Source organism: Typopeltis vanoorti, chromosome 18, assembly GCF_054136105.1.
Source record: "Typopeltis vanoorti isolate ZY-2024b chromosome 18, IOZ_Tvanoo_1.0, whole genome shotgun sequence".
In the NCBI taxonomy this organism is placed as follows: Eukaryota; Metazoa; Arthropoda; class Arachnida; order Uropygi; family Thelyphonidae; genus Typopeltis; species Typopeltis vanoorti.
Genome location: NC_143566.1, coordinates 105207519 through 105233148, shown reverse-complemented (window position 1 = coordinate 105233148; position 25630 = coordinate 105207519). Strand labels below are relative to the sequence as shown.

The 25630-nt window shown below is 39.1% G+C and overlaps 1 protein-coding gene across 3 annotated transcripts in view; it reads right to left on the bottom strand.

Moving 5' to 3' along the window:
- Window positions 1–25630, bottom strand: part of LOC150097025 (CD109 antigen-like) — a 623307-nt gene that overhangs the window by 388997 nt on the left and 208680 nt on the right. For all 3 annotated transcript variants that reach the window (XR_016549783.1, XM_090407831.1, XM_090407832.1), the window contains 2 exons: window positions 20240–20350; window positions 19940–20002 (listed from right to left, as the gene is read on the bottom strand). Coding sequence is in view for 2 of the 3 variants with exons in the window: in XM_090407831.1 (XP_090263957.1) it covers window positions 19940–20002; window positions 20240–20350 (174 nt within the window). In the remaining variant the exon portion in view is untranslated. The remainder of the gene's footprint in view (window positions 1–19939; window positions 20003–20239; window positions 20351–25630) is intronic.

Here is a 25630-nt window from a genome sequence, read left to right as displayed (position 1 = left end):
TTGAAAAACATTAATCTAATAAATGGGTTCTAAAATGTTTAGTTTTAGTATGTATGACTATATTTTTTTATTATTAAAATATAATAAGCACATAAACTAAACTAAATGCCATATATTTATAAAATATCTTGTAGCCGTAATACAGCGCCTACCACAATATGGCTGAACGAGCACCCTTATTAAGTGCCACCATGAAGCAGGTTGCCCCTATGCTACACCCTGTCATCAGGACAGTGAATAGTGGATAACTATAGTGATGTACACCTCTAAGTAAAAAAATATTTTCATCATAATAATACACATAAATTTTATTTATAATTTATTATTATTTGTTACATCAAAGCAATATATTTTGACTGAATTTGCTGAATTTTGAACACTAAAGAAGTAAATATAAGTAGAAACTAATAAAAAATTAACTTTTTATTTTTTAAAAAAATCTTGACTTCTTGCAACCTGTTTCCTGAGCCCATACCACACATATAACTAAAATTTTTGTTCCAATTAATTGTCAAAGATGCTAACTAAAATACAAAAAATAATTATTTTGTATATTCTGTAGAAATACTGCACAGCAATTTTTTTAAATAGAGATAAAAATGATCAGGACATAGTGTTCTTTAAGTCCCAGTAGGTCTAGGACTCAAAGTGTTAAACTATAAATTAAAGATGCCAAGAAATTATATTCTTAGTTTAATCTTTTATCCAAGTGTAAGCAAACAAAGTTTGCCTGTGAAATATCTCAGGGCTGGAGTACTTGTATATAGACGCTAGTGACTTCACATCAATAGCCTTTGTATCCCATAATGCAAAGCACACATCCTTTTGGGTGCGTATAATGCAATGCATTATGAGAATGGCCACTACTCAGTGACTTTTATTGAAGTATGTTAAAATGCAGGGTACTGAACCCTGTGGGACTCCACTTGTAACCTTTTGCCTTCTTGATATTACCCCACCATATACAACTCTCTGATACCTATCAGATAGCCAATCCTGAACCCAGTTGACTAACCCAATATCTAAACCCATGTGGTGCAACTTAAATATCAGCTTATCATGTGGCATCCTGTCAAATGCCTTTGAAAAATCAAAAAAAAATGGCAGTATATGCCTTTCCCTTATCAACTGCTCTTGTCACTTTATTATAAAAGATAATCATATTACTAAAGCAAGAGTACCCCTTAACAAATCCATGTCGACTCTCACAGATAACATTACTCTCATCTGCCCAATGCTGTATATGGTCCCCCACTAATTTCTCCAAGATCTTAACAACTATTGATGACACGCAAACTGGCCTATAATTAGACACTTCCAGTCTGCTACCACCCTTACGCAATGGCTCTATCTTATCTTCCTTTCATTCCTTGGGTACCTTTCCTGTAGCCAAACTTTTATTGAAAAGCCAAGTCAACAAAGCTGTTAGTTCTTTAGCACATTCTTTCAAAACCCATGATGAAATACCATCCAGTCCCGCTTTATTGACATCCAGAGTACTCAGTATTTGGAACACACACTCTCCTCTTGTACCTCTAAACCTCGAACCTGTACTACCCATCTAGTTAACTTACTTCTCTAGGATGAAATACTCCAATAGTGTTCAATGAACAGTTCCATTATTTCCTTTGCATCAGTCACTCTATTCCCATTTTTATTCCACAATGTTAATCTTCCACAATCATTTCTCCTCCTACTGGCCACATAGTTAAAAATTTCCCTAGGATTTTCTTTGGATCTTAGTACCAATCCCTTCCTCACCATACTAGTCACTCTCCTTGCCTGAGTCTTACATTCTTCATGCATCGCTTCCATAATTTTTTTTTTTTTTTTATCTGCAGTTCCTGTTTGATATTGTTTGTCATTCGCTTTACACCAAATTGTGGCCTCTTCTTAACTTGTGGAATACAGCTCATTATTGCTGCTAAATATTCCTTCACAATTTCCCTTGCAATAATGATATCCTGGCCTTCCAATTCCGCTATATACAAGCAGCTCAGATGTGAATATGTTTCAAGCAAAACACTGTTTTGCTTCCTTGGGTAAAGGATTAAAACCAAGTATATAATTTCTTTGTATCTTTAACATATAATAAACTCAAGGTAAAAAACTTTCTATATCTTTCCCTCATCCAGAGATTTTTATTAATAAAGTCAAGCACCTTTTGGCTACTTGTATATTAGATATATATGACTTGTGCATTACTTCACCCTTGGTATCTCTCCTGGGTCTGGGAGCCAGAATGCAATGCACATTCAAAAGGGGATGTGAATTGCATTATGGGATACAGTGGCCATGAGTTCCCTTTATGGGAATGTACGGCACCATCTCAGTGCCCCCCAAATTTTATCTTGGCTCCGGAACCGGCATAGCTGACGAATCAGGCCTATAGCTGGGTCAGTATTCCTGGCTGTAATCTGTGTGTGTCCACGGGTCGGTTTGCCTGCTTGGGGGATAAAAAAATACAGATAAACTGGAGGAAAAACCCTGCTGTCCATGCCCAAGACCGGGTAACTTGGCTATGGCTGAGGAAGATCCTTAAGCTCCTCAAGTTGTCAATAGGAATCGAACCTAGGACACTCCTTCCCCAGGCATATGGTTGTGAAGCGCAAAACCACTAGGCTAACTGCACAGATGGATACATACTAAGGCAGGTGTATGAAGTCTAGCCTCTACATACAAGCAGCTCAGACATGAATATATTTCATGTGCAAAACATTGTTTTGCTTCCTTGGGAAAATAATTAAAACCAAGTATATAATTTCTTGGTATCTTTAATGTATAATGTAAAAATCCAAGGTAAAAAATTTTCTACATATTATTATTCTTATCCCAAGACCTCATGGAGTCAAAGACTCATCTGAGAGGTCCTTTTATCACACACACAGCTCATCATATACCGTGTTTTAAACACATTCAAACACTTTGCAGACACCACATTCTCAGGCAAGGCATTCCAATCATTCACAACTCTGCACGAAAAAAACTTGCCTCTCACACCCTCTTTATACAGTTTCCACGGATGACCTCTGGTTCTCCCCTGATCTCCCACTATTTTCTGTAAAATTTCTCCAGTATTAATCCTATAACAACCCCTTACCAACTTGTAGGTCTCTATCATATCTCCCCTCTTCCTCCTGTCCACCAGACTGCATATTACATCTTCTGAATCTTTCCTCATACTCGACATTCCAGAGGTCAGAAACTACCTTAGTCGGTCTCCTTTGGACCCTTTCCAACATCTCTTCTCATCCTTCTGAAAACCCGATGACCAAATATGGGCAGAATAGTCCATGTGTGGCCTAATCAAAGCCTTATACAATGGAACAAGAATCTCCCTACTTCTACATGTCAGTGTCCTCTGCATCATTCCCAGAAGCCTTTATGTTGTCTTCACAATTTCGGCTATGTGCCTCCTAAATTTCAGATCCTTATCTACTATCACCCCCAGATCTCTTATTTCCTCTACCTCAAACAATATATTCCCACCAAGCATAAATTCTGCATCCCATCTTTGTTTTCCAAATTTTAAAACCCTACATTTTGCAACATTGAACTCACATCCCCATTTGCTTGCCCAATCGCTCAATTTATTCAAGTCTTCCTGTAAGGCCACAGCATCTTCACTACACTTCATGGTTCATCCTAACTTTGCATCATCTGCAAACAACTGAATATCTCCATCAAATCTTCACCTATATCATTAATATACAAGTTAAACAGCAATGGACCTAAAACAGACCCTTGAGGCACTCCGCTAGTGAATTTCCTTTTCCTGGATATTGCTCCCCCCATACACAACTTGATACCTATCAGATAGATAGTCTCCAATCCAATGCACCAATCTAATATCCAAACCCATCTGCTCTAGTTTGACTGTTAACCTATCATGGGGTACTCTATCAAAAGCCTTTGCAAAATCCAAGTATATTACTGTGTATCCTTCTCCTCTGTCCAAGGAAGCAGTCACTTTATTGTAATAAGTAATCTTTACTAAAGATGTTTACTAAACCATGACCTCCCTTTAGCAAATCCATGCTGTCCATCAAAGACAATACCATTGTTATCAATCCAACTCTAGATCCTAGTTCTCACAAGCTTCTCCAACAACTTAACCACAACACCTGACACACGGATAGGCCTATAGTTTGATGCTTGAGTTCGATCACCTCCTGTATGAAGTGACACAATCTTGCACTCCTTCTACTCCTTAGGAACTTGACCGAGTGCAAGACTCATATTAAAAAAATATGTCAAGGCAGATGTCAACTCCCTGGCACATTCTTTCAGAATACGTGGTGATATATTATCAAGTCCCACAGCCTTATTAACAACTAGTTTACTCAACTCCCCATACACCTCTTGCTCACCTACAGTCAGTCTCTCCTCCTCATCATCAACTGCTCTCAATCCCTCCATGAAGTCACATTCACAAGATTGAAAGATCTTTATAAAGTGCTCATTAAGTATCTCCACCACACATTCTGCATCAGCTGTCTTTATACCATTTTCTCCAATTAATGTCATCCTTCCATAATTATTCTTTCTTTTGCTGGCTACATATCGAAAGAACTCCTTAGGATTATTTTTGGCTTCATTAGCCAACTGCTGTTCATACCTCTCTTTAGCTACCCTCACCAACCAAGTCACCCTCCTTGCTTGGTCTTTGTAGACCTCATGGAATTATTTATTTCCACTTCTCTTATGCTGCCTACACAATGCCCTTTTTCTCTGTATTGCATGCTTAATCTCTTTATTCATCCATCTCACACCCACCTTATTTAACCTTCTCACCCTTGGAATACATTTAGACATTGCATCTACTAAACAGTTTTTGAAAATCCCCCAAGCTGCATTGATCTCTTTTCCTATTAACTCCTCATTCCACGCAACACCCGCAAGCTGTCTCCTGAGCTCTTCATAATCACTTCCCCCCCCCTTGTAGTTCCATATTGCATGCAAAAAAAAAGTAATACAAGCATAAATGGAGCTATTCAAGTGTATGGCAGAGATAACAATTTCAAAGAGGTGAAAGAATGTGCCTATGATGAATGTTTCACACTACCAAATGGGGGATTGAGAAGATGGGAAAAAACACTTAGTAAGCAGCAAGACAAGAAAGAAAGGAAATGAAACATGAAAAGAAAGAAAGAAAGCAAAAACAAAAAAAGATAAATAACTGAAAAAAAAAGGTATGGTGATTTACAGCGATTTGATGATTTAGAGAGTACTAGATAAACAAGCAAAAAAAGAGTACTTTTCAGGTGCGAAGATTCGTGAAATGATGGCCATATGCAAGCAGGTGGTGCAAGTGGAAGATACCATTGCATCGATCAGGATGGATGTATTGACTGGAAAGAAGATAGTATGGGAAAAGATATTAAAATTTGTTCAATAATACAAACAAGATGAGCAAAAGAGTGAAGGTTATTAGTTTATTGCCAAGATAAGAATGAATGAATGAAGAGAGAGAAAGAGAGACTGTACAAAGATGATCTAAAAATGGCAGGACTTTTAGATGTTGTTGTTTTTTCATAGAGAAAAACAATAACTACAGCAGTGTTATAAGGAATTTAGTTGAAGAATCAACTCAGATGCTCTCAAGTGCTTATTTGAACTAATGTCATTTTAAGTAACTCTTAAAACTGACACTGAATATCATAAGTCTTTGGATAGTTATTATACACTAATTGTTCACTATTGGTTGATCTTTTTTTACTTCTAATGCATCAACCATTAGTGAACAATTAGTGTATAATAACTATCCAAAGACTTATGGATATTCAGTGTCAGTTTCAAGAGTTACTTAAACTGACACTAGTTCAAATAAGCACTTGAGAGCATCTGAGTTGATTGCAAGGAGTTCCAAGAATTGGTAAATGCAAGCGTAAAAATCAGCAGGTTGTGTATGAAGAATAGTATCCCAAAAGAGGTGGTTATCATGAGGTAGATATTACTCACAGAGTACCAGACGAGTCTATTTTGGAACTTGAACATTAACTGATACTGGGACATGCTTAACTAGAGGAGATATACAGCTTTTTACCAATGATGCAAAACCGTGAAGAATTATGCTGAGCAGAGCAGATGTGGTGACCATGCAGGGGGGGGGGGGGAATCTCAACTCTATATAAATGAGCAAATGAGTGTAGAGTTTAGCTTAATGATGCAAAGTGCAAGGTCTTGAAATTTGGAAAGCATAGTAAGCAGCATACAATTAATGGTGAGAGGAGTAGGAGTGATGGTGTATAGAGCCTTGATGTTGTTGGCCACACAGTTAAAATTGTAACAATATCACAATAGATTATAAAATGATAAGGAGGACCTTGACAATGAGAAGTAAAGACGTGGTTTCATTTTATAACGATTTCCTTGATCAAGCTGCATATGGACTATGGTGTGCAGATTTTTTTCACCTGGTTTTCTAGGGAGATGAGGACATATTAGAGGGTGGGGGTCCAGGAAAGGTTCACTAAGCCAGTGCCCAATTTATAGAATCTAGGATATGAGAATAGATTCAGGGAATGCAATTTATAGAGCCTTGTGAATAGAAGAGGAAGACGGGATGTGATTGAGACATATAAGTTGGTGAGGGGATTGTTACCAGATTAATGTGAAAGAGTTTCAGATTTTGTTATAGCATCAGAAGAGTTGATAATAACTGAGATGATATCTCTCCCACAAGTTGGATAGAGTAACTATATGGTTTTGACTTGGAAAATGAATAGACATGCAGGAGTATCAAAGAGACGGGAACATATGTGGAATTATAAGGCAGGTGATTATAATAGTCTAAGACGTCAACTTGGGGAAGTTTCATGGAGGGAGGAATTGGAAGGCCAGAATATCATTAGTGCGTGGAAAATTGTGAAAGAATATTTGTTAGCAGTGATGGTAAGTTGTATACCATGAGTGAAGAAGAGGACACAATTTGGAGTAAAGTGGATGACAAACAATATTAAACAGGAATTAAATGCCAAAAAGAGGCTATGGAAGAGATATAAGGAGACAGGTGAAGAGAGGATGCATGAAGAATATAAGACACAGGCCAGAAGAGTGACTAGTATGTAAGGAAGGCGAAACCGGAATACGAGAGAATATTGGCCCTAAGCTCCAAAGAAAATCCCAGGGAATTTTTTAGCTATGTGGACAGTAGGAGGAGAAATAACGTGGAAGAACGATATTGAGGGATAAAAATGGGAATAGAGTGACTGGTGTAGAGGACATAGTGCAATTGTTCAATGAACATTTTATTGGAGTATTTTATCCTGGAGGAGTCGGCTTTAATACTAGAGGGATAGGGTGGGTTCGAGGTTTAGAGGTACAGGAGGAAGAGGGTGTTTCAAATACTGAGTATTCTGGATGTCAGTAAAGCTGTGGGACTGGATGGTATCTCACCACGAGTTTTGAGAGAATGTGCTAGGGAACTGACGGTGCCTTTGACCTGGCTTTTCAATGAAAGTCTGGCTGTGGGAAAGGTGCCCATGGAATGGAAGGAAGGTAAGATAGTGCCATTGTATAAGGGTGGTAGCAGACTGGAAGTGTCTAATTATAGGCCAGTTTGCGTGTTTATCATCAGCAGTTGTTAAAATCTTGGAGAAAGTAGTGAGAGACTGTATACAGCATTGGGCAGATGAGAGTGGTGTTATCCGTCAGAGTTAACATGGATTTGTGAAGGGGCGCTCTCGTTTTAGCAATATGCTAGCCTTTGATAACAAAGTTACAAGAGCATTAGATGATGGAAAGGCATATACTGCCATTTTCTTAGACTTAGCGAAAGCATTTGAAAGGGTGCCACATGATAAGCTGATATTTAAGTAATGCTGGAGTCAATGAGGACTATATCATCGGCAAAGCTCAGGTCTTCAAGGTGCATTTGTATATATGGATCTTTAGTGAGGATTCCAGATTTAATTTGAATCAATTTAAAAATATAGTCAATCACCATGATGAATAGATATAGGGACAGAGTATCTCCCTGTAGGACTCCTGTGGTAATGGAAAAACTGTCTGTTTCTCCAGTGACTAGAACTGTGGCTTGATATTCTGGTAGGGTGCCTAGATTATCCTGATAATTTTAGGTGGAATGCCATAAAGTTTGAGTGTTTCCCATAGTCGTACCCTCAACAGAATCAAATGCTTTAGTAAAGTCAATAAAGTTAAAAAGCGATGTGAGTTCTTGACCTTTGAAACCCTCCATTAGTCATCTGATGCATTGAATATGTTCTAGAGTACCACATTTTTTGAGGAATCCAGTCTGGTTTGTATGAAGTAATGGAGTTATATGTGGTTCAATTCTATTTAATATCATTCTTCTATTCTTGAGAGACACTTGTGACATTAAATTAAGAATTATAAACACGTTAACACAAGAATATTTTAATGTTTGCCAAATATTTCAGTCCGAAACTAACAGACTACCCTCAGTGGCTTGATAGGAACAGGTTTTACAAGATGGAATACAAATAGTTGATCATTCAAAAGTGGAACAAGCCACGTGAGGTTACAATACTAAGCATTAAAGAGAGGTAAATTTCATCAGTGATGAATAAATTATTATTATTATTATTCAGGCCTCCATGGAGTCAAAAGACTCGTCGTGGGAGGTCCTTTCTAAGAACATAAAGTCTGTCAAGACTCATTGAGGGGAGGTCCCCCCCTAAGAAACACAAAGTCTATCATACCACTCCTTAAACTCAAAGCCCATTCTCGCTCTCACCACTCCATCAGGCAATGCATTCCATGGTTCAACCACCCTCCATGCAAAGAAACCACTCCTCACCCTCTTGCTCACAGTTTCCTTTTGTAACTTCCAAGGATGGCCTCTTGTCATCACTCCTTCCCGCTGTTCAACCAGCGAAAGAACTCCCCAGTGTCAACCCTGTAACCACCTCTCAACAGTTTAAAAGTCTCAATCATATCACCTCTCCTTCTTCTATCCACCAAACTCTGCCGTCCACATTCCCTCAGCCGATCCTCATAACCAAAATTGTACAGTCCTGAAACCATCTTTGTCATCCGTCTTTGTATCCTTTCCACAGTTAATTTATCCCCTTCAAATCCTGGGGACCAAATCTGAGAACAATATTCTAAGTGTGGTCTGATCAGAGACTAATACAACGGAATGATAACCCTTTTATCTCTGCAGGTCAGTGTCCTTCTCATAATTGCAGCAATCCTCTGTGTTACCTTCACCACCTTTGCAATATGTCCCCTAAATTTCAGGTTGATGATCTATCAATCATCAACCCCAGATCTCTTATGGACATTTTTAATTATGATTGTTAATTTCATATAACTATCTATATTTATAAATTCAATTAAAGATAACATTAGACTAAGGTAAGAATTAAAGGTCCCAATTTAAAAAAAAAAATTTTTAGTGTGTTATCTGGATTAAACTTTCCCATATTTTTGACAAGGATATACAGTCATTTCGATTCAAGTTAGGGTGTTATAGTAAGGCCACAGCGCTCTCTTTGAAAAGGTCTTTGAATTTATAGTGACATCTGTGTAGAAGGCGAGTCTTGGACCAGAGAATGTTGTGGCTTGTCTCTCTATCAGGTGCTGTGCCAATCCAGACTTATTGGATTTGTTGTGAAGAATGTATGATTGATGTTCTTGTATTCTTTTTTCTATAGAGAATCCGGTTTGTCCAAAGTAAGACAGATTACAGTTACAAGGAACTTGATATACACCACGCAGAGACATTGTTGACCATTTATCTTTAGAAGAGGGGGAAATAGGTGGATATTTTGTTAATAGGGATATAAGTGGCTGTTAAATCACATTTCTTCAGAATTCTTGAAATTGGTTCTGAAATCCTGGAAATATATGGAATTGGAACTCGACATATTGATTCTTTTTTGTTCTGGATTGGATTCTAGGAATCAAACAGATGTTGTGTAGTTTTTTCGGAGAAGCCATTTAATTTCATATGATGTTTGATAGTTAAAAGTTCTGTAATTCATGGGGAGTTGAGCAATTAGTTCTAGCTTGTCGAGTTAAACATTTTATGATTCCTATTTTTTGATAAGGGTGATGGGCAGATTGTTTGAGAATGTAACATCCAGTAAAAGTGAGTTTTCTGTAAACTGTTGTTGTCAGAATACCTGAAGGTAAGAGGATGTCTTAAAAGGATAACTTGTTATCTTTTCAATCTCCATGGTAAACTTAATACGAGGATGTAAGGAATTGATTATGGCTAAAAAGGAAGGTAAGAAATCTCTGTTGTGAGACCACGCTGAAAAGATGTCTATATATCTCACCAAAAAAGTTGGTTAAGGGAACAGATGAAAACAGAACGTCTTCTAGATGTTCCAAATAAAAGTTGGCTAAAGCAGATGAAAGTGGACTTCCCAAGACCGTTCCTTCACTTGGAAGACCACTTTCACCTGCTTTAGCCAACTTTTATTTGGAACATCTAGAAAACGTCGTGTTTTCATCTATATTCCCTCAACCAACCTTTTGGGTGAGATATATAGATGACATCTTTTCATAAACTGACAACAACAATTTACAGAAAACCCACTTTTACTGGATGTTACATGCTCAAACAATCGGCCCATCATCCTTATCAAAAAAACAGGAATGATAAAATGCTTAATTCGACGAGCTAGAACTAATTGCTCAGCTCCCCATGAATTACAGAAAGAACTTTCAACTATCAAACATCACATGAAATTAAATGGCTTCTCAAAAAAAAACTACACAACATCTGTTTGATTTCTACAATCCAATCCAGAACAACAAAGAATGAATATGTCGAGTTCCAATTCCACATATTTCCGGGATTTCAGAACCAATTTCAAAAGATTCTGAAGAAATATGATTTAATAACCACTTATATTCCTATTAACAAAATATCCACCTATTTCCCCTCTTCTAAAGATAAACACTCAACTATGTCTCTGCCTGGTGTATATCAAGTTCCGTGTAACTGCAATCTGTCGTACTGGATGCTCTATAAAAAGAATACAGGAACATCGATCATACATTCTTCAAAACAAATCCGATAAGTGTGGATTGGCACAGCACCTGATAGAGACAAGCCACAACATTCTCTGGTCCAAGACTTGTCTTCTACACAGATGTCGCTATAAATTTGAATGCCTATTCAAAGAGAGTGCTGGGCCTCACTACAATGCCCTAATTTGAATCGAAATGACTGTATATCCTTGTCAAAAAATATGGGAAAGTTTAATCTGGAGAACACACTAACATTTTTTTTTTTAATTGAGACCTTTAATTCTTACATTAGTCTAATGTTATCTTTAATTGAATTTATAAATTTACCACCTTACCGGCCATTAAAGATCGAATACGCATCCTCAAAAGCTTCGCATCCATCATAAATTTCAATGTAATATCAATGGTATTATAATTTTAATATACACTTCGCATCCATGGAAATGTGGATGTATATATACATCCTGGCCAGTAGTGTGGTTAAGATTGTTATATGAAATTGTGAATTATTACCTATAATTTATTAATCATTCTGATGAAATTTACCTCTCTTTAATGCTTAGCAATGTAACATCATGTGGCTCGTTCTTCTTTTGAATGATCAATTATTTGTATTCCACCTTGTAAAAACTATTCCTATCAAGCCACTGAGGATAGTCTGTTAGTTTTATACTGAAATATTTGACAAACATTAAAATATTCTTGTGTTAATGTGTTTATAATTCTTAATATCATTCTATTGTAGATTTTTTGTGGAGTAGAAAGGAATGTGATTCCTCTGTAGTTTTCAGGTTTATTCAGGTTACCCTTTTTTAGAATTGATATTATTAGACCCTCTTTCCACTGTTCAGGAACTTTCCTGGAGGAAAGTGCAATTTGGTCTCACTATTTCATCCGCCACGGCTGGTAGAGAGGTTAAAGCCTCAACTGTGATACCATCTGCTCCTGGTGATTTTCCTCTTTTTGTTGTTGAAGCCATTGTGAACTCAACAGGTTTTCAAGATGAAATCCATGTTTGGGGTTGGTGTGTTTAGAAGAGTTTGGAAGTGTGCTTTCCATTCATCAAGTTCTTCAGTCTTGTTTTCAAATGAGGTTCCATCTTTTTTCTTGATTCTCAATACTCTGAGTTTTCTTTCTGCTGTGCTCAGGGACTTGGCTATTTTGTAAGTTTCTCTTATCTTGTACAATTTTTGACAGTTTTCTAACTCTTGGCAGAAGTTCTCGAAGTAGGCTCATTTATCTTTTGAGAGAGCTTCATATACCTCTATGTTTAGTTGCATTAGTTCATTTTTATATTGAAGGGAATCTTGAGTTTTTACTTTGCATTTTATTTTATTGCACTTGTCAATCAGTGAGTTTGTTTCTTTCATTATCAGGTCTTTATCACTCTTCTGGCCTGTGTCTTATATTCCCCATGCATCTCTTCACCTGTCTCATTATATCTCTTCCATAGCCTCTTTTTCGCATGCAATTCCTGTTTAATATTGTTTGTCATCCACTTTACTCCAAATTGCGCCCTCTTCTTCACTCGTGGTAGTTATATTTCATTTTATTTAATTATATTTAGTACTTAAATGATCTGATGTTTGTACTTTTTCCCCTCTTATTTATTAATTGAATAATTATTAAAGATTACGCTACTCGGCAGTAAGGAATGATGGTGGATTCAGCAGCAGTCGCAAGTGGCGTAACGCCAAGTCCTCCGCCATTTAAGAACTCAATTATTAGCAATATCATAAGGGACTTTGTGGCATGCAGTACTTGCGGCATGTATGCTTCTCGGGAATTAGATATGTGGCTTGTTAAAGAGAGTGGAGAGCATATGTGTGCAAAATGCAGGCAGTTGGAGGAAATAAGTACATTAGATATATCGATATCCGACTTTGTTGCTCCAGGAACAGAGAATGAATGTAAGAAGACAAGTAGTATGATAGGAGAGAATGAGAAAATAATAGATGATAGTGTGGAAGGTGTGAATGACTGTGGAAGTTTAGGAGATGGTTTTGTTTGGGAGAGTGAATTTAGATTAAGAGTGACTGACCTGTAGAGGGAGATAGATGAGTTGAAAGAGGAGGTGGAATGTCTAGTGAATGAGAGCAGAAGTATGAAAGATAAGATTAGGAGAATGGAAGAGATAAATGCAAGGCGAATCAGAGTAGGAGAGAGAGAGAATTTAAGGAGTATGAGTGAGAGGTATGGGGGTACTAGAAGAGGAGAGAATGGAAACAGTAGAAGAGAGGGAATGAGAGAGAGGTATGGGAATGCTAGCAGATGAGAGGATGGAAACAGTAGGAGAGACGGAATGAGAGAGAGATATGGAAGTGCTAGAAGAGGAGAGAATTGAAATGGTAGGAGAGATGGAATGAGAGAGAGGTATGGGAATGCTAGAAGACGAGTGGATGGAAACAGTAGTAGGAGAGACAGAATGAGAGAGGGATATGGAAGTGCTAGAAGTGGAGAAAATGGAAACAGTAGGAGAGAGGGAATGAGAGAGATGTATGGGAGTGCTAGATGAGGAGATATTGGAAACAGTAGAAGAGAGAGGTATGGGAATGAAAGAAGAGGAGAGAATGGAAACAATAGGAGCGAGGGAATGGCAAGAGGTATAATGTATGGCGACTCAATGATCCGTGGTGTTCAAGATAGGATGCGTGAGGAGTGTTTGCCAGGAGGAACAATAGAAAGTGTGGCTATGGCAATTAAGAGAGGTGAAAGGGTGGATGAGATGATTGTGATGGTAGGAACGAATGACGTGAGTGGTAATGTAAGTCGGGCAGCGAGAGATACGAGATTTTTGCTTGAGACTATACGGAAGAAGACAGAGAGAGGAAAAACAGTGTGCGTACTGCCTAGGTATGATAATGATGAGCTGAGCAGAAGAGCGGTGATATTGAATGGCACAATAGCGAGAATGTGTGACAAGAGAGGACTGGTATATGTGGATGCTTGGAGTGCGTTTGAGGAAAGAGAGGAGTTGTATGCGAGAGACCATTTACATTTAAATAAGGAAGGACGTAGGCATCTGGAGAAATTGCTGTTCTGAACGAGTCAGTGTGTCCCAGGGAGGATGATAGCAGGGGTGGCTTCTTGTGGGAATGGATACTTGGGAGAAGGGAGACAATGTCAGGAAACACTGAGCCCAGTGGAGTCTAGAAGGGATAATGCTGGGTATAGAAACAATGGCATTTATATGCTGTATGCTAATGCCAGGAGTATCCGGAATAAGGGAGAGGAATTGGTGGCGCAGATAGCATCAGCCTGGCCAAAAATTATTGCGATCACTGAGACGTGGTTGACAGAAGGGGATATAACAACAGGAATAGAAGTCGCTGGGTATAGCATTTTTCGTCAGGATAGGAGGGGAAAGTGTGGTGGTGGTGGTGGGGTACTGCTTATGATAAGTGATGACCTATATCCTCTAAGAGTGGAGGCTTTGGAAGGAAGTGAGACAAATGATTTTGAGAGCATATAGTGTGAGGAAGAGGTAGGCAAGACAGGATATTTAGTGGGGTGTTGCTACAGACCCAGGAGCACAGAGGATGGGGACCAGGAGATGTTTAGACAGCTAAGTTTGGCAAGTGCAAGAAGAATGATTGTTATGGGAGATTTTAACTTCAGTAGTATGAATTGGAGAGAGGAAGATGCATGTAACAATAGGGGAATGGAATTTCTAGAATTCTTGTCTTAGGCAACATGTAACAGAGGGAACAAGAGGTTCAAAAATTTTGGATTTGGTTATAGCATCAGAAGAGTTGATAATAACTGAGTTGACGTCTCTCCCACCAGTTGGAGAGAGTGACCATATGGTGTTGACATGCAAAATGAATAGACATGCAGGAGTATCAAAGAGACGGGAACTTATGTGGAATTATAAGGCAGGTGATTATAATAGTCTTAGACGTCAACTTCGGGAAGTTTCATGGAGGGAGGAATTGGAAGGCCAGGATATCACCAGTGCGAGGGAAATTGTGAAAGAATATTTGTTATCAGCAATGGTAAGTTGTATACCACGAGTGAAGAAGAGGGCGCAATTTGGAGTAAAGTGGATGACAAACAATATTAAACAGGAATTGCATGCGAAAAAGAGGTTATGGAAGAGATATAAGGAGACAGGTGAAGAGATGCATGGGGAATATAAGACACAGGCCAGAAGAGTGATTCGTGTGGTAAGGAAAGCGAAACTGGAATATGAGAGGAGATTGGCCCTAAGATCCAAAGAAAATCCTAGGGAATTTTTTAGCTATGTGGCCAGTAGGAGGAGAAATGACTGTGGAAGAATGATATTGTGGGATAAAAATGGGAATAGAGTGACTGATGCAGAGGACATAGTGGAATTGTTCAATGAACACTTTATTGGAGTATTTCATCCTAGAGGAGTCAGTTTTAATGCTAGAGGGATAGGACTGGTACGAGGTGCGGAGGTACAGGAGGAGAGTGTGTTTCAGATACTGAGTACTCTGGATGTCAGTAAAGCTGTGGGACTGGATGGTATTTCGCCACGAGTTTTGAGAGAATGTGCTAGGGAATTGACAATACCTTTAACGTGGCTTTTCAATGAAAGTCTGGCTTTGGCAAAGGTGCCCAGGGAATGGAAGGAAGGTAAGATAGTGCCATTGCATAAGGGTGGTAACAGACTGGAAGTGTCTAATTATAGGCCAGTCTGTGTGTCATCAGTAGTTGTTAAGATCTAGGAGAAAGTAGTGAGGGACCGTGTACAGCATTGGGCAGATGAGGGTAATGTTATCTGTGAGAATCAACATGGATTTGTGAAAGGACGCTCTTGTTTTAGCAATATGCTAGCCTTTTATAATAAAGTTACAAGAGCATTAGATGAGGGAAAGGCATATACTGCAATTTTCTTAGACTTGGCGAAGCAGGGTGCCACATGATAAGCTGATATTTAAGCTGCAGCACATGGGTCTGGATGTTAGATTGGTCAACTGGATTCAGGATTGGCTGTCTGATAGGTATCAGAGAGTTGTGTATGGTGGAGCAGTTTCCAGGAGGCAGAGGGTTACAAGTGGGGTCCCACAGGGCTCAGTACTAGGACCTATATTGTTTAACCTTTATATCAATGACATAGCCAGTGGATTGCAAGGGGATATTCAGTTGTTTGCGGATGATGCGAAGCTGGGAAGGATTATTAGTAATAGTGCAGATGTGGTAGCCCTGCAAGAGGATTTAAATAAGCTAGATAGATGCTCAAATGAATGGGGGTGTCAATTTAATGCAGCAAAATGTAAGGTCTTGAGGTTTGGGAAACATCGATGGGATGCTGCATACTCTATGGGAGGTGTTATACTGGAGGAAGTAGGGGAGACAAGAGATCTGGGGTTGATGATTGATAGAAACCTGAAGTTTAGGGGACATATTGCAAAGGTGGTGAAGGTAACCCAGAGGATTGCTGCTATTATGAGAAGGACACTGACCTGCAGAGATAAGAGGGTTATCATTCCGTTGTATAAGTCTCTGATCAGACCACACTTGGACTATTGTTCTCAGATTTGGTCCCCAGGATTTGAAGGGGATAAATTAACTGTGGAAAGGATACAAAGACGGATGACAAAGATGGTTTCAGGACTGTACAAGGATAGTTATGAGGATCGGCTGAGAGAATGTGGACTGCAGAGTTTGATGGACAGAAGAAGGAGAGGTGATATGATTGAGACTTTTAAACTGTTGAGAGGTGGTTACAGGGTTGACACTGGGGAGTTCTTTCGCTTGGTTGATCAGCGGGAAGGAGTGATGACAAGAGGCCATCCCTGGAAGTTACGAAAGGAAACTGTGAGCAAGAGGGTAAGGAGTGGTTTCTTTGTGTGGAGGGTGGTTGAGCCGTGGAATGCATTGCCTGATGGAGTGGTGGGAGCGAGAACGGTCAGTGAATTTAAAGAGTGGTATGATATACTTTGTGTTTCTCGGGGGGGGGGGGGGGGGGAGACCTCCCCTCGATGAGTCTTGACAGACTTTATGTCTTAGGAAGGACCTCCCTCGAAGAGTCTTTTGACTCCTTGGAGGCCTGAATAATAATAATAATATTTATCTACACTTTTTGTTTGATTGAAGAAATGTTTGGGAGGCTGTTTGATGAATGACGCTGCTTTAAATATATTGTTTATCATTCGATACTGCTTGTGGGTGGTTGTTCTTTGTGAGTTGATGAAATTCATTTGTCCTGTTAGAGTCATTTAATTTTTCCCAATTGTATCTGAGGGTTTTTCTGTGATTTGGATGCTCTTAGTTGTAGCTTTAATTGTGCACTTACAATTCTGTGATCAGAGTTTAATTCCACGATGTTGTATGCTCTAGTTTTGGGCTGACCTTATCCATTGCCATATATCAAGATGTGATCAATTTGAGTCTTAGTTCCATGTTGCCAGGTCCATTTTCTTTCTAATTTGTTTGGGAATATTGATTGAAGAGATATCAAGTTCAGAGAGTTGCAAAAGTCCACAAGAACATGGCCGTTTTCATTGGTTGAGTCGTGGTAGGCATATTGTCCTATGTTTTTTGTGTTTCCAGCTACATCTTTTCTGATTTGTGCATTGAAATCCCCTCTGACTATGCACACATTGTGTGCAGGTGTTTTGGTAATATAGTCAGCTAGGTTTTGATAGAAGGTTCTTTGTCTTTATCCTTTGCTGCTTCTGTAGGTGCATATGCATAATTGTTATTTTTGGGTTTGGATAATAATAGTTATAATAGCTATAACATAATAGCTATAATTCTTTTTGAAACACTTTCTATTGATAGAATATTTTTGTAGACTCTGGTGTTTATAGAATATTTTTGTAGACTCAGGATTCTGACTCTGCCATTTCCAGATTGATCTGCAGATGAGTACACAAAGGTTCATTTATGATTAGGGGCAGTCAATTGAATTTCACATTCAATGAAATCAGGCAATGAAATTGCCTGATTTCATTGAATGTCAGGTGGGTTTTCCATTTGTGCTCCTATATGAAGATAATAATAATAATAATAATAATAAATCTTCATAAAGCACAGCATGTTCTAAAAAATATTAACTGGAGCAAACTATTAACTATAGAAAACTGTTCTCTTAGTCCCCTAGACCACAATAAAAATTCCATGTTTGGTCTTTAGATAAAAGTTATCTAAACATTAGTCCACCAGGATACTAAATGTGCTATAGGCTACCAACCATACAACTTTTTCATAAAGGAAACAGGAAACAGAGATAAAAAAGGGGGGGGGGGAGAAAAGAAAATACAAGATGAAAATGATCAGAAAGAGACAAAAATATGAAATAATAAAATTCTGTTAAGCCAAGTATAGTGTAAAAAATTTATCAGATAACACCAAATCTTGCATCAGAAGAATAAGTTTCCAAGGAACTGACAGCAGCATTGGCATGCTTGTTTAATAAAAGTCTTGCAACAGCACAGGTTCCAAGGGAGTGGAAGGAAGGTAAAACTGTTCCACTGCATAAAGGTGGTGATAAGGCTGTAGCTTCAAATTATAGCCTGGCCTGTATATCTGGAGTTGTGGTGATGGTCCTGGAGAGATGGGTGAAGAGTAGGATACAGAAATGGGTTGATAACAACAGTATTTTCTGTATTATCAGCATGGGTTTGTTAAGGGGAGATCATATTTCAGTAACTTACTTATGTACTGTAATGAGATGATAAATACCTTGAACAGGGGAGATGCATATGCAGTGGTGTACTTAGATTTTGCAAAAACCTTTGATAGATTGCCACACAACAAGCTCTTAAATAAATTGAAACAGATGGGATTGGATAACAGACTTCTGAGTTGGATCAGTGACTGGCTGTCAGATAGGTATCAGAAAGTCATATATATATATGGAGGTGCGGTATCCTGAAAAAGAAAGGTCACTAGTGGTGTGCTGCAGGATCACTTTTGGGGCCATTGTTGTTCAGTTTGTATGTTAATGATATTGGGTTGGTTTTAGCTAGTGATATGCAGCTGTTTGCAGATAATGCAAATATGGGGAGAGCAATGCAGAGTCAAGCGGATATTATGGCCTTACAAGAGGATTTGAATAGATTGCATGAATGGGCAGGTAAGAGCAACTGTCTGTTCATTGTTGCAAAGTGTAAGGTTTTGAGATTTGGTAACCAATGATAGAATGCAAAGTATACACTTGGTGGGAAAATTTAATGGAAGTAGAGGAGATAAGAGATCTAGGAGGAGTGATGGTGGACACAGACCTGAAATTCAGGGGCCACAATGCACAAGTTGTGAAAATATCACATCGGATAATGGTAATGATGCAGAGGACCCTGACATGCAGAAATAGAGAGGTTATGATTTCATTGTATATAGGCCTTGATCAGGCCTTTTATGGATTATTGTGCACAGATTTGGTTGCCGGGTTTTTATGGTGATGAGGATATGCTGGAAAGGGTCCAGATAAGATTCACAAAGGTGATCAGTGGTCTTTGAAATGTGGAGTATGATGACAGATTGAGAGAATGTAAGTTGTGGAGCTTTGTGAATAGGAGGAAGAGGGGGGGCATGATTGGGACATAGAAGCTAGTCAGGGGTTGTTAACAGGTTGACATGGAAGAGATTTTTCATAAAATGGGAGAAGGAGGAGTAAAACAAGAGGCCATCACTGAAAACTGTATAAGGAAATTGTGAACAGAGGAGTGAGAAGAAGGTTCTTTGCATGGAGAATGGTTAGTGAGCAGAATTTCATTGCCTGAGTGTGTTTTGAATATAGACTCATCGAATCAATTTAAAACACGGTTGGATGAGCATTTTGTACAATAGTGTGTACCTCAAAAATGCGTCTCTGACTCCATGGAGGTCAGATGTTAATAATAATAATAAGTCTAACATACCAATCACCAACTTCAGTCTCTCTCTCCAAGCATAATCTAGTAGAATAACGAAAACAAAATTATTTACTATCTGATGTGGACATCTTAAAACATTAAATCTAAAAATTAATAAGGTTAAAAATAATTTTCTCTTTACTTACCAAAAAATTAAATGAATGAAGATAAAAGTTGGTCCAAACATGAAATATAGCATATTCTCCTGCCTACAATATGGGAAAAGGAAGGATATGGTAACATTTTTATAAAAATTAGCAAAATTTATCTAATCCTTATTTATAGTGCTCAACATACTGTAATATCGAAATTCTAAATAACATTAACTAACATTTACAAGTTAAAGTAACTTTCATATCAAGAAAAACATACAGCAGTGCCTTATAATAATTCTTTAAGAGTAAATAATTAATTGTGCATAAAATTTTGAGAATGCAAAACCTTGCCTTTCCAGTTTCTGTACTAGTATATATCTGGATGTATCTTTCCTTTTCTGAAAAGTAGGCTAACAATGTTAAATCTGCTCTTGCTCTATCTTTGCCATCATCATAAAATGCCTAGCAAAAAAAAAAGTTACATTAAAAAGTATGAATAAATAACTTAAAGCAGCATTGTATGATAAATTTGATTATTATAGCTAAATAATTTTGCCATTAAGAAAAAAGCCTAATTTTGAAATAAATAAGATAATTATGTGATTTGAGATCCCATGATCATCCAAATATCTCTAGAGTTTTTACTTTAAATGCATACTATAAAAATAAAGTAATAGTTCTATGACTTGGCAGTCAATCACTTATGAACTTCATCATACACTGCTTAGCATTGCATTACTGAAAATATACCAAAAGCCTTACCATCATCATCATTTTCTGAGGTATACCTTCAAAGAATGTAATAGAGATAGATAGATAGAAACACAATTACAAATTTTTGAAGATTAAATAACATGGGTCATAAAAACATGAAACTCAATACTAATGTTACAAACAGGAAAAAAGAATTTTTTTTTTTTATTTCAATTCGGAAGTCAATTATGTTCTATGCTAGATGTCATATTAGATGAATGCTGGCTGCTCATTATTACATGAACATAGAAAATTTTTTTCACAAGAGAATAAAAATGACTAAGGAAGTTTTTGACTTAGTATGACTAAATACTTATTTTCAGAGATAACTCTTATTTTTATTGCATAACAACAGCTATTGATGAAAGTCAAAACATGGCCAGTATCACAGAATAAATCATCAATCTCTCAATAAAGCAACATAAATATACAAAATAATATTTTAAAATTAGAGCAAAAATAATTCTAAAAATCCTCAAAGGCTACAAATAGTAATATGTCTTGTAGTATTATGGACATGTTTAATGTGGAATATATTTTTAATGTCTAATGATGCTGCCAAATATATTCCACATATCCTGTAAGGAATATAAAGGACAAGCAGAACCTAATAAAACCAATATTCAATTTTCACCTTCATATGGTGTACCTCACTAGATATTCACCTAAAAATGGAGAGTGGATTGGAAATTTGGAACTTAGCTGAGCAAATTGCAAAACCCATACATTGATATATATGTAATAAGACAAATATTGTATTATTATTATTATTATTCGTGACACCTCCAAGGAGTCCGAAGACTCATTGCTGGAGGACATCTATTGTACAACTCTCAGTCTCCACCACTACACTGAACCTCTACTACCAATCATCTATTAGTGCCATCTACTACCCACCACCACAGCTGGTATTTTATGTCTGTAAATTGCGTGTGTTCTGAAGGGCTGATTTGTCTGTATGCAGGAATGAAATACCCTAAGTTTCTGGGAGAAAAACCCTGCTACTTTCATATGAGATTGGCTAATTCACTTTCGATTGAAAAAATCCATATAAAGATTCCTCCCGTTATGATGAGAATTGAACTTAGGCCTTTTCCAATCGAAGGGCACAACGTACTGTTGTTCTTTCAATTGCGCTGCAGAGGCTGACAAGAAGAATCTGTGTATAAGAGCAGCAATGTTATGTAACTGTGTTTATGATGAGGATGGAAATGATTACAAGGAGTGAATGATTTTGATCTTGTGCTTGTCTGGTTTGAACCCATCAAACATATTCAAAGATGTTTATATATAAGGGTGGGCTGAAAGTTCTCGGCCTCAACCACAGATTACAACACTATCGGCAAGATTTTTTTCCTAAGTTGGTGCATCTGTCATAAGCATCCATGTGAAATTGCAAGTCACATTCTATCAAATAGTTTGTTTTATACAGCTCTCTGAAGCAAAAGTGTTGTCTGTATCCCTTGAAATAGATAAAATTGATTAAAAATAAAATTGATTAAAATAGATTAAAATATCATGCAGTTATAAAATTCTTTGTAAAAGAAGGTTTAACGGCAAAAGAAATTCATTCAAAGTTCATAAAAGTTTATGGGCACTCTTCTCCTTCGTTTTCGACAATTAAGAATTGGGCTGCTGAGTTTAAACACGGCTGTACCAGCCTTGAAGATGATCCACATGAAGGACATCCCAAAAGTGTAACAACACCAGAAATAATTGATCAAGTGCACAATATGATATTGGATGACCGGTGAGTCAAAGTGTGTGAAATTGTGCTTGGGGCATCTTAACAAGAATAAAATTGATTATGTGCATCAATTTATTACTATGGATGAGACTTAGATTCACCATTACACAAAAGAATCCAAACAGCAGTCAAAACAGTGGACATAAGAAATGGGCTGCCAAGTTTAAATGTGGCTGTACCAGCATTGAAAGGGATCCATGTGAAGGACGTCCAAAAAGTGTAACAACAACAGAAATCATTGATCAAGTGATCAACAGAAATCATTGGATGACCAGCGAGTCAAAGTGAGTGAAATTGCTGAGACTTTACGCATTTCAAAAGAACATGCAGGATATTTTGCATGAAGAATTGCAAATGAAAAAGCTTTGCACAGGATGGGTACCGTGCTTGCTCACAACAGATCAAAAATGCACTTGCATGAAAATCTCTGAACAGTGCTTGGAGCATTTTTAACAAGAATAAAACTGATTTTGTGTGTTGATTTATTACTATGGATGACACATGGATTTACCATTACACTCCAGAATCCAAACAGCAGTCAAAACAATGGACAGAAGCCAGTTGTTCAGCGCCAAAGAAGACAAAGTCAGTTCTATCAGTAGGAAAGTTCATGGCATCGGTGTTTTGGGATGCTAAAGGCATTTTGTTTATTAATTATCTTGAAAAGGGTAAAACAATTGGGGGGGGGTGGGGGGGGGGGGGGGTGGGGGGGGGGGGGGGTGGGGGGGGGGGGGGGTGGGGGGGGGGGGGGGTGGGGGGGGGGGGGGGTGGGGGGGGGGGGGGGTGGGGGGGGGGGGGGGTGGGGGGGGGGGGGGGTGGGGGGGGGGGGGGGTGGGGGGGGGGGGGGGTGGGGGGGGGGGGGGGTGGGGGGGGGGGGGGGTGGGGGGGGGGGGGGGTGGGGGGGGGGGGGGGTGGGGGGGGGGGGGGGTGGGGGGGGGGGGGGGTGGGGGGGGGGGGGGGTGGGGGGGGGGGGGGGTGGGGGGGGGGGGGGGTGGGGGGGGGGGGGGGTGGGGGGGGGGGGGGGTGGGGGGGGGGGGGGGTGGGGGGGGGGGGGGGTGGGGGGGGGGGGGGGTGGGGGGGGGGGGGGGTGGGGGGGGGGGGGGGTGGGGGGGGGGGGGGGTGGGGGGGGGGGGGGGTGGGGGGGGGGGGGGGTGGGGGGGGGGGGGGGTGGGGGGGGGGCACACCTACCTTATTTGACCTTCTCACCCATGGTATACATTTAGACATTGCATCTACTAAATATTTTTTGAAAATCCCCCAAGCTGCATTGATCTCTTTTGCAGCTAACTCCTCATTCCATGCTACACCTGCAAGCTGTCTCCTGAGCTCTTCATAATCACCCCCCTTGTAGTTCCACATATACCCTTTTCTCCCGGAGGTCCTCGTACTGCTGACAACCTCCCACGTAATCACCTCATGATCACTCTCACCAATTGGTGGATGATTTGACACCTCATTGATAATTACATCCTCCGATGAGATGACCAAATCCAAGACCTTTAATCCTCGTGTGACCTCTGTTACATACTGTCTGAGGTAGTTATCCCTCAAAAACTCAAGAAAGTCATTTTCTTTACTTTCGGTTGCTATCTCTTCATTCCAGTGTATATTGCCATAATTAAAATCACACATAATGATCACCCTTTTCTTATTTGCTTGGCTTATTTGACTATACATTTCACTATCACCACCATCCACATTACCAGGTCTATAGCAACATCCCACCAAGTATCTGATTCTATTCACCTCTATCTCACACCATACTGCCTCAAAACCACTGGCCCCATTTCCCTCTTGTATCTCTACCTTGTATGGACATATTTATAACTCTTTCTCTATCATCAATAGCACTCCCCCTCCCTTTTTACCCCTTGTATCCTCACGAAACACATCATACCTTTCCATCTCTATTCCTGTCAGGATGACATCCTCTTCTAAACATGTCTCACTTATTCCGACAATCTCTGGGTGCACAGACGCAATTAGTGCAACCATTTCATCCGCCTTGTTTCTTATACTTCTAGCATTGGTATACAAACACAGCAACTCATTTCTGGATCTACAGCTAGTTCCACTGATACCACTCACTCGATGTGATCTCTCCATGCTGGACTCGGGCCATTTCCCTTTCTGCTTCTTCATTTTAGAACCCTTTGCGTTTCCATCTGTATCCTCTTGATCCCTGGTCATCCCATTACTTTCCTACCTACAGATGCTCTCACCTCCTCTTGGAGCATCCACCTTTCTCATGCTGTGTATCCCTGTCCACCCTGAGCCTCCCCGTTTCCCTGCTCCTCTTGCACACCCATTCTCTCATTTTCTATACTCATACCACTCACTTCCCCATTCATTTCCACTTCTTCAATCTCTCCTGTCTTACTCTCCTGCTCTTCCACATCACTCCCCTCTCGATCTGATTCATTCTCTCTATTCACTTCTCCACTTTCCAGCAGCAGTTTCTCCAAGCCACTCACACCATAACCACTCAAATGCAGTCCATCGCTCCCATACAGCTCACTTCGTCCCTCAAACTCATTCCACACATTAACAAACTGTACTCCCATCTCCTCACACATTTCAGCCAGAATATCATTCATAATCCTTGCTCTCCGCCTCATTTCACCACAATCATACCTAGGCAACACACTGACTACCCTTCCTGTCACACTATTCTCTTTTATCTTTCCACGCAGTCTCCTGACATTCATTTTAACATGCTCTTTGTTCTCTCTCAAATCATTTGTACCAATTAATACAATTAACTCTTTTGCTTGCTCCCACCTCATATTCAATGCCTCAATTACTCTACTCATTTTACTGCCTGGAAAACATACCTTATGCATTTTATTCTCTAGCACACCTTTAATAATGGAGTCGCCATACAACACCACTCGCTCATCTTTCGTTAACTCTTTCATGCCATCATGATTTATTTTAATAGTTTTGACCTGAATCCTCTTAATTTCATTCCGCATCCATTTCATTTCTTGCTTCATCCAATCCAATTCACCTTCCGAACCTCGCGACACATTCTCTCTATCATTAAATCTTTCTAACTCTCTAACTCTCGATCCCCTCTTCTCACTTTCCCTCTCATTCATCCTTCTTTGTTTCCGTACTTTCAGTCCAACATACGTCCAATTTTCACTATCATTCTTCTCACTTTCACTCTCATTTATCTTTCTTTGTTTCCATACTTTTGGACTAACATGTGTCCAACTTTCACCAGCATTCATTCTTTT